Source organism: Hemibagrus wyckioides, linkage group LG10 (assembly GCF_019097595.1).
Source record: "Hemibagrus wyckioides isolate EC202008001 linkage group LG10, SWU_Hwy_1.0, whole genome shotgun sequence".
NCBI lineage: Eukaryota > Metazoa > Chordata > Actinopteri > Siluriformes > Bagridae > Hemibagrus > Hemibagrus wyckioides.
Window position 1 is genome coordinate 23,890,421 of NC_080719.1, and position 10,776 is coordinate 23,901,196.

The following is a 10,776-nucleotide window of genomic DNA, read 5'->3' on the forward strand; positions in this document are numbered from 1 at the left end:
CAGGTGCCATTATGAGATCATCGGTCTCATTCACTTCACCGGTCACTGCTCACAATGTTATGCCTGATCGGGTGTATATTTACTAAAAAACACTCAATTCGAATATGTTATTACGATAATTAATGAGAAATTATTAAGTGTTTACATCTTGATTCACACAAATTTCCTATAAAACCTCATACTCCATTTTCTACCATAGGTGACCACAGAGCAGGGGTGTCCGATTTTATCTGCAAAGGGCCGGCACGGGTGCAGGTTTTCATTCCAACCGAGCAGAAGCCACAGTGCCAAGACAAGACAAAAGCTAAGACAAACAGGTGGATTCAGGCGTGGCTCCCGCTTGGTTGGAATGAAAACCTGCACCCACACTGGCCCTTTGTGGATAAGAATGGACAGCCCTTGCCATAGAGTCTAGAACCAACCAACAAAGTTGACTGACGGGGTGGGAATAAACCTTGTATGGTACACCAGTCCACCTGAACGCATCTCTTTACACCTTTAAAGAGAATCTGCATACTGGGAGGAAACCCGAGAACCCAGAGGAAACCAATGCAGACGTGGGAGGAGAACATCTTTTGAAATCTGGGTTTTTGATTAGTGTAATATTCTTCTACAAAATCCCCTTTCCTGTTAAATTGCATAAACATGCTTGTGATTGAGGTTTCTATTGAATTGCCTTGTAAGGAAAAGCAGCTGAGCTGTGCTGATCCGGCCAATCTCAGAGCTGAGCTTATTTCTGGGCCAGAAAAATGTAAACAGAAGCCGGAATAAGAAATGAGCCAAATCCATCTGCTGCATAGTAAAGTCACAAATAACATTTATGAAAGTATTATTAGAATTACTAGTGTAGGAATACAGAGGATCATCAAAATCCATCATTTTTCAGCATGAAGAAGTCTATATTGAAGCATTGAGTCTGGTTCCTCTCAAGGTTTCTACCTCATATCATCTCAGGGAGTTTTTCCTCACCACCGTCACCTCAGACTTGCTCATTAGGGATAAACATTAGAGATAAATAGTCATTTTAAACAAAAAAACATTTTCTATAAAGCTGCTTTAAGACAATGTCAAGCGTTATACAAATAAACTGGTTAGTACTACACACAGAGATGAGACATAAGGCAAAAATCTGTCCATTTCCTGTTTTATTAAATGAATAATGTTACTAATAAAAGACACTGGATATCAAGACACAAAGAAAGAAACTATAACAAGAGAACGGGAGTAAGAATCGTAAAAAAAAGTGCTAAGGATGGGTGATACATTCGGCAGCTTAAGACAACACAAGATCTTTCACTGCAAAGGACACAACATTAATACAGAAACACACACATCATGCCCATGTCTTTAGTTATGAACACAGCAGTACTGTATGTACGCAGAAATTATGGGGGAAATGAATAATAGCCGTGCAATTAATCTACATTCTTTGTTTTTAATCAATAATAATACTCGATCACTACAGAGGAAGTGTTGAGAGGAAGAATCGGAAAGCCTGAAATGACGTTCATGACAGATTACGGCAGCACGAGATCAGGAGATACACTCGATTTATGACCAATTTATTAGGCGTATATGTAGAAATGCTCCTTCATGCAGTTATCAGAATTAGCCAGTCACATAGCAGCAGCGTAACACAGATAAAAGACTTTAAGAGAGCTTCTGTTACTGTTCGCATCAAACATCAGATTGTGGATAAAATGTGAACCCGGTGATATTCAGGTGGCATGGTTGTTGGTGCCCAAAAGTGCATTTAAGAAAGAGTATTTAAGAAATCTCCCAGGATACCAGTTCTCTGTCCCAGTACTTTAGAAACTGCTCATATCATGGGATACCGGTTCTCCGTCCCAGTATTTTAGAAACTGCCGATCTCCCAGGATACCGGTTCTCCATCCCAATATTTCAGAAACTGCCATTGTCCTTGGATAACAGTTCTCTGTCCCAGCATTTTAGAAACTCCCGATTTCCTGGGATACTGGTTCTTCATCCCAGTATTTTACAAACTGATGATCTCCCGGGATTCTGGTTCTTCATCCCAGTATTTTACAAACTGATGATCTCCCGGGATTCTGGTTCTTCATTCCACTATTTTAGAAACTGCCAATCTCCCGGGATTCTGGTTCTTCGTTCCAGTATTTTAGAAACTGCCAATCTCCCGGGATTCTGGTTCTTCGTTCCAGTATTTTACAAACTGATGATCTCCCTGGATTCTGGTTCTTCATCCCAGTATTTTACAAACTGATGATCTCCCGGGATTCTGGTTCTTCCTTCCACTATTTTAGAAACTGCCAATCTCCCGGGATTCTGGTTCTTCGTTCCAGTATTTTAGAAACTGCCAATCTCCCGGGATTCTGGTTCTTCGTTCCAGTATTTTAGAAACTGCCGATCTCCCGGGATTCTGGTTCTTCGGTCCAGTATTTTAGAAACTGCTGATCTTTTGGGATACCGGTTCTCTGTCCCAGTATTTTAGAAACTGCTGATCTCATGGGATACCGGTTCTCCGTCCCAGTATTTTAGAAACAGCTGATCTCCCGGGATTCTGGTTCTTCGGTGCAGTATTTTAGAAACTGCTGATCTTTTGGGATACCGGTTCTCCGTCCCAGTATTTTAGAAACTGCTGATCTCCCAGGATACCAGTTCTCCATCCCAGTATTTTAGAAATGGTTGATCTCCCAGGATACCAGTTCTCCATCCCAGTATTTTAGAAATGGTTGATCTCCCAGGATACCAGTTCTCCATCCCAGTATTTTAGAAATGGTTGATCTCCCAGGATACCAGTTCTCCATCCCAGTATTTTAGAAATTGTCGGTCTCCCGGGATACCAGTTCTCCATCCCAATATTTTAGAAACTGTCGGTCTCCCGGGATACTGGTTCTCCATCCGAGACCAGAAAAGCATCTCAGAATGTACATGTTGAATTCTGAGGTAGATGTGCTACAACAGCAGCAGAGGACATCGTCATGTCACGATGCCACTCCTCTTCCTTGCAATGTTGTTTGAAACCTGGATTAATAATAAAGACACATCTCATCTAATCTCTGCTTAATTCATGATATCGGATTTTCCCACCATTCTGATGTTTGATGCAAACATTATGTGAATGTCTTGACCTGAAGCTGGATCATTTCACGCATGGCGCTGCTACATGAACAGGCAGCCGTACACAGGTTCCTATTAAAGAGAGCGTATATTGTGATTAGTGCGAGTAGGACACAGTATACAATACAACATACTGTCGACAAACACAAAGACAGATACACATTTACGGACACAAACGGATGGATTAAACGAATCTCCGAGAAGAAAATGCAAGAAGATGAAAAAACATTACATCATGAACAGTGATTTGGTCTAAACTTCCAGTTTAACGTCCAGCGATTGTTCACTTCTTGTCCATGATGCTTGTATCTTGTATCCATTGTACAACAAGTTTGAAGCTGTTTCTAGATTCAAAGAAACCGTTTCTTGTGGAATTAATTCAAGTAACTCACTCATGATCGGATCAAACCCAGAACTGGCCAGATTTGTAATAGTAAGTGCATTAAACATGAAAACTTGCTGCTTCTTTCTGGTATTTATTTCACTGGAATATGGTTAGTGTATCACCGTGATTAATAGTAATACTCATGCAATAACATACTAGCAATGAGAAACAAAAAACACTGAATAAATGTCTCGGTCATTTTATTAAATTCACTTCATACATTTTTGCTGTGTAAACTCCAATTGGTCTGCCTTCAAACACGTTTGTCTGAGAATATCTTGTCCTACGATCCAGGCCCATGTGTTGAACAAATCACATGCGAGTCTATTCAGAATGGAGAAAACAGCAACCGATGACCGCAAACTGGGGATTAGTTCTGATAGATGGATCGGATACGAATCGTACAAGACAAACAGAAGCTAGAAAATACGTTAGTGGTGGTGGTGTTGCAGTATTTAAGACTGTGGTGATTATTATACATTCAAATAAAGTGAAAAAACAACACTGCTCCGGTCTAACTCAGTCAGGATTTTATGTCTTTTTCATGTGTGCTAGCGATACCGCTACGACGAGACATCCTGTTCATCCCTTACGCAGATATAAAATCACAGTGACAGTAATAAATGCACCTGGATTTCGACAGGCTGTGTTCAGTTCAGGTATAAAGTGCATTAGGAAAAGGAGTCTTGTGTGCTTGCTGACTTTGTAAGAGATTACAAAAGACGAGGAGAGGAGAAAAATGCCGTTATGTAATCGCACCATGGAACTGGATGTTCTCGAAGGACGAATTAAAATGTCATCGCTCAGGAGTCGTACTGTGCTTAATACGTTTAGACAAACTGCCTTAATTATGTAAGTGAAAATGAATGAAACGCACCATAAGCATAAAGGGACACCCAAATTTCCAGAAGTGTTAAACAGTCTTGCTTGCCTTTGAATTCTTAGAGACAGGAAACACTTCTCTTTCTACACGAACATCTGGAGAAACCTTCATGAAGTCACTTGATGAAGCAGCTGTTTCGAGGAAGCGTCAAGCGTCTTTATGAAGCGACTCTCGGATGTCTCGCAAGACCTCCGCAGTATATTCCGAACAAAAAGAACTGGACGCTGCACCTTTTTGTTTTTCAGTCTCTTTGGATTCTGCGAATTTACGGTTGCAGAAATGAACAGAAAATCAAGTAAAAACTCTGCAACTTTTTTTAAATTAGTTCAGAAGTCACGTCATCACGCCACATAAAATAGAAGATCCTGTGCTTGTATTTTCAATAATTTAAGTAGAAAGCAACAAATAAACCCTCACAAATCAACATTTTCCGAAACATGCTGCTACTACAGCATTACTAACCCTACTGTGAGTATTTCAGGCCACAACAAACCACAAAAAAAAAACTCAAACCCAAATCTGGAAATCATGTATCTGTCTATATTCCATAGTTGCATCATTACACACAGGAAGTAGCTGTTTAATTCCTAATTAAAATTTCTTTTCATGAAATAAACATCTCTCTCCACATCTTTCTCTCCTTACATTTTTTATCACCGTCACTGGTGTTCCTTGTTTATTTGAGCTTTGTCTCACAGGGTTGTCCAAAATAACCCCTTTAACCACACTTAAGTACGAAGACGTCAGAGTCGCAGTGGGCATGAGTTGGGAATGCTAATCACTCTGGATGTGAGGTCAATCCATCATGGGGGCACCATCTACAAACTTTCACACACAGGGGCCATTTAAGAAGTATAGCCGGATGTTTTTATACAGAAATGGAAGGAAACCGGAAGAAGAAACCCGTTCAAGACATGCACACCGGCACACGGACAGTAACCCGAGCCCAGGATCGAACCAGGCAGCATGGGGCTGTAGCACATCCTACTACACTCTTGCAAAAATGTGGTTTATGTTATTGTAATTTAATACATTAAAACATTTTTAAGGAAGTGGTGCTTATATAACATTAACTCTAAATGGTTCTTATTAGAAAAAAGCATACAGACTAATGATGTGCGACTTTCAAAAAGTAATATAGAGAGAAAAAGTTTGGACTGGAAGAAGGGTAACGTGTGCTATCATGAAGTAGTAAAAAATTCAGACCTAGCAATCCTGTGGCATCATGGAGTCAGCTTTCAGTCCTCCTCTCAAAACCTTTCTGGACTCCTAGTGGTTCAGAATGTTCTAGAAAAAGTTCATGTCGTGCAAGTATTCTTCTTTTACGTCTGGCCTTTTTGATAGCCTGCTGCCCGTTTGATGAGAATGGACGTATCAGAGCGCTAATACATCAGGGTTTAGACTCAAATCAGTCATGCCTAAGCCATAAACACTTACATCAGCAGAATTTAAGGAAACTAGAATCTTGAGATCAGCTCTGTCTTATCAGGTTTAGACCACTTAACAGATTTCAGCTGACCAAACAAAATGTGACTAATTGAAGAAAAAACACAAAACAATATAAAACCTTCATGTAATTTCTTTAACCTCACATTTTCCAGCTATGTGAGTCACCTCTGCGTGGCAGACTGAGGCAGTATAATTGGTGTACAAGCGATTCCAGCGAAGGATTCTGGAAAGTGCAGATCTCTCTCCCACTCGTCCAGGTCAGTGTTATAGACTTGGACGATGCTCGTGACGTTGTTCAGATGCCAGTTGTACCCTCCGACGACGTAAATCTTTCTGTCCAATAAGCAACATCCTGCCTCGGACTGGCCCGCGCGCATCGGACTGACCGTCGTCCACTGATCCGTCTCTGGAACATAATATTCCACGGCTAGAACGTCAAAGCAGCGGTCAACGTGGTCCATTCTTCCTCCGAGAGCATAGACCCGCTCGTTTACACTGATCATGCCGTGCAGCACTCGTGGCTCGTTCATTGGGCATTTGAATTCCCACTGGTTTGTGGCAGGATCGTAGCAATGAAGAGACTTCTTATCTTCCACGGAAACCCCGTATCCCCCCGAGATATAAAGTTTATCTCTGCATGTCGCCCCTGCGTGACCCCATATGCTTCTTTTCAGTGAATCCACGTACGTCCATTCGTTTTTCCTGGGGCAATAACGTTCGACGGATGAAAGGCTGCCAGATCTGTTGCGCCCCCCGGTGGCATACAGCTGTCCTTGCAGTACGTTGAGTTGGAACTGAATGCGGCTCTCCTGCATCGGCCTGATGCGCAGCCATTGGTTGAGGTGAGGGTCGTATCGGAAACAGGCGTCGACGGCACCTTCGCCGCTGCGGTACTGCAGGTGCTGGCCGCCGACCACGTAAACGAAATTATCAAGAACGGACACGCAGGCGTGGCTGCAGCCCGACTCCATGTCGGTCAGCTCCTTGAACTGACGGGCTGTGCTATCAGCTAAGCAGTACACCTTAGCGCTCACTGTACGGTCGTTGTCAGTGTACGGCGTGCCGCCGAAAGCAATGAGCGAGATGATGTCTGACCGGATGACGGTGCGAGGGGACTGCATCTCGTGTTGGCGGAAAGGAAGTATCTGATAATTAAAGGCCTCGAGCAGGTACTGCCTGCACAATACATCCTCCACCATGATGTCCACAGTCTGCACACGGTCCACCAGCTCAGAGGAGCGCATGAGCGGGAAGCGTACGTGACGCAGTACATCGTTCGCTACTGGACGCCGTGAGTCATCATGCCTGAGCCAGCGGATGGCCGCCTGGAATAAATCGATCTCGCTACATCCCTTCAGCTTGTTGCTCTGAAGGAAAAACACCAGGCGCTCCATTGGGATATGCAGGAAGTCCTCCTCTTCTGCAATCTGCAGGAAGTGACGGAACGTGAACGCGTCCACCGATTCTTTCAGAGAGGACAAGCTGAAAGTGGCGGCCATCTGACCGATGTTCAAACAAGTCTCGACGCTCATGGCTGATTTCAGGAACTCTTCACAGAGTTCCACAACCGGCATCATCTGAAGGAAGACAGCTGCCCCAAGCACATCTTGGATGCAGTCCAGGTCGAGCGTGACCTCGGAGCTATAGGCGAAATCGATGATGTGCTTTAAGCCGCGTGCCGATAATCCCTTTAGCTCAATCGTGGCCTGGTTTGACTCCTTCATCCCACCAGTGAACATGGCTCTGAAAACAAAAAAAAATTAAAAAACACGTACCATTATTTCATAATAAACAGTTGTTTTCCTTTGATAAGTTTCGCTCAAAGCATTTCACAATAAAAATTTGTTGACTCAGCCCATTAGCAGAGGAAGAGCTCAATAATTTCTTAAATTATTGATCAAGGCATATTTCAGCAAACTCCAAATGAGGAACAAACCTCATAACCTGTGCCCAGGTTTGTGCACTCTAAAACTGCAATATCAGCATTTGTTTCATTGGATCCTTTCCACTAAACTTCTTACAGCAGAAAGCCAGCATGACTTTGTTTCATTACCTAAATTATTGATCGAAGCAGATTACGTTCCAGGAAATTAGATCAAATTGCCTCTGTTGTTGAGTCGTCCACATTCTAAGGATTTTAAACTTCCTTTTCAAAGGAATCCTCACCTGAAGTAGTCACTGCAGGATGCCAGCACGGCTTTGTGCACCCGGAAGCATTGGTTGTTGACGGCGAGTTCTACGTCCAGTAACTGGCCTTGGTCTCGCAGAGCAGAAAGTCCCCTCAGAAGTGCGCTACTGTGACTAGGAGCTGAGAATGTGCAGCGGAGGGTGCTGTTCTTATTGTTAGCCATGCTGTAAAGAAAAGAAGAATCAGTTTACGTCTTTCATCTCTGACCGCACGCGACCGCCAGCCTCTGGCGAGGTAATCCATCAAACTCAAGAACACCGGACACTCTTTGGGAATGTACACGAACTGAGCTTTCTCGCTGCTATGTTTTGTGCCAGTTTCCCCAGCAACAGGCTCTCTGGTTTCATCCAACGCGACACCTGCAACTGCGCTTTCTTTTTAATTATTCATCAAAACTATATTACACATTGTTGTAAATCTTTCCCGACTATCAAAGCGCTGCCGTTTCATCAGACCGAACAATCAGGAGACCAAGAGCCAGATTATAAAATGATGGTGCTTTGCCGCCTGCACAAAGACACTAAACATAAGTTGGCCATTTTGTACTGATGTCTACGTGCAAGAAGGCAAGAGATCAAACAAATACTGTTTGTTCAACTGGAAGACAATCGAGGGAACATTTATATAAATCACATTCAACTGAATTGATATTAAAATGAATCCATTAAGCATAACTTTAGAGTATATTTGAACCGGATGTAACCCTAGTGTTCAAGATATAACCAGTTTTGAGATAGAAACAACAAACAATAGCTTAATAGGAGGCACTGAAGCTAATAGTGAATAAATCCATATTCCTAAACGCAGCATGAACTCATGGTCATGTTGTTTAATACACAATAACACTATTCTAACCACGGACGATGATACTATTTTGACCAGGGATGCATCGATACCAATACTGGTATCAGGTATCAAACTTGTTTCCTTCCACTCATTAACAAAACGGTGTGTAACCTTGCATACGTCTGCGTAGTGCTTCTTTAACAGAGTGTATTGCTGATCTCCAGCACAGTGTCAGAAAGTGTGTTCATCCAAATGAGAACAGGGTGCCGTGAACTGTCATCACACACAGCTATTTGTAGACGTAGAAGTGAAGAGCGCAGAGAATGTGTCTCATGTGAGAGCACTTCAGTCCTGTAAGCACTGACACACACACACACACACACCTTCCTTTCCCTTTTCAGCTCCTGAGATCATCCCCTCCCTCTCTCTCTCTCTCTCTCTCTCTCTCTCTCTCTCTCTCTCGCTATTGAAGATGTTTAACCACTATAAAATATTAAAGATAAAACTAGTAGAAAGATTTTATTTCATTGCTAATAATGCACAGCAGTAACCCACAAAAACCAACTACTACCAAATAATTTCCCTTTCACTTTTGGTATGTAGTTAGTTGTAAAAAACATAAAAAGTGGTGTCACATGACTAATTTTGGCATAGCATTATTTGTATGAACTCAACTGCAGAGAAAGCCAGGACTAATGTTTCATTCCAGTGCGTTTCGATTGGTGATGTTTACTACTATTCACAACTTCAATAAGAATACAGCTAGCCTAATATTTTAACGTAACTTTTCCATATTTAAAAATAAATAATGGAACCAAGATGATGTGAAGTAACAAACCAATCATTTAGTCATGATGAAATCATGAATAATAACTTGAAGTGATGACGTCTGTTATGAACTGGTGTTTCCCAGAAATCCGGCTGCACTTGAAGGAAGCATACAGAGGTCGCAGGACACTGTAATTCTTCCAGACAGCTAATGATTTGGGTTCAATTTTAAACTGTTAAAATGATTTGAAGTAATGATTTAACTTAAGGATGAAGAAAACAGGCTATAAATTATAGTCAAATAACCTAGGAATGCTAATAACATTACAGCTCAATGCACAGCGTGGCATGACATCGCTACTGGGTCCCTTAAAGGGCATGTAGCTGGACCATGGGTTTCTTTCTTTTGTAAACTTGAAGGCAAGCATCGTTACCTGCTCTGTGAACGACTCGCAGAGAGTTCCCCACCATCCAACTCCGCCATGTTTGAAGCCACCGTGCTCTGTAAAAGACATCATGCAGGGAATAAACACTCTCTCATCGCACATGATCTGGAAGCCATCGTGTCAGTAGATTGTGCACGCATGTCGGTAGATGAAGATGCTCTTCAGATGTAATCAGGTGGAAAGACGTTTACACTTCATCCGGATTTCTGGCTCCACGATGGCTTGCCGTGATCAGTATTGAATCGGAATCAAAGCGATCCAATATTCTATAACATTAATTGAAACGGATCAGCTGCTTTTATACAAGCCACCTGTTTGTTTGTTTGTTCTCTCTCTCTCTCTCTCTCTCTGGCTACGTAATGCTCTGAAGTTTTGGGAGTGTTCACGTCGCCTTGACTCTGCGCAGAATCCGTCATACATTTATATAAATATATTTCTCACTCGCCGCGAGATTCATTTAAAAATGTCAAAAACCTTTTTTTTTCTACATACCTGGATTAATATATAGCTTTTACAGTACAGAAAAAATATATACATATATATGAATGGCTATATAATTAGTTTTCTTGAATGTTTTCATTTCAAAACACTTATCGCTATCTTGACACGCCCCCCGCACTCAACTCGTCCAGTGATTGGTCACTATAAACTCCTAGCAAATCCTGAACAACAAAAAACGGATTTACTTAAATATTATAAAAAATATAATATTATTATATTTTTTTATACATATATAATTAAATGTTTAATATATGCCTTCGATTAATAATAA

At 41.8% G+C, this 10,776-nt stretch overlaps 1 protein-coding gene across 1 annotated transcript; it reads right to left on the reverse strand.

The window, feature by feature from the left end:
* Positions 1 to 1,134: 1,134 nt before the first annotated feature.
* klhl26 (kelch-like family member 26) lies at positions 1,135 to 10,602 on the reverse strand. The gene is made up of 3 exons (XM_058401376.1): positions 9,993 to 10,602; positions 7,983 to 8,168; positions 1,135 to 7,559 (listed from the first exon to the last, which is right to left on the reverse strand). The coding sequence occupies exons 1-3, from the start codon at positions 10,040 to 10,042 to the stop codon at positions 5,978 to 5,980; spliced, it is 1,818 nt and encodes a 605-aa protein (XP_058257359.1). The 5' UTR covers positions 10,043 to 10,602; the 3' UTR covers positions 1,135 to 5,977.
* Between the last annotated feature and the right edge of the window lie 174 nt (positions 10,603 to 10,776).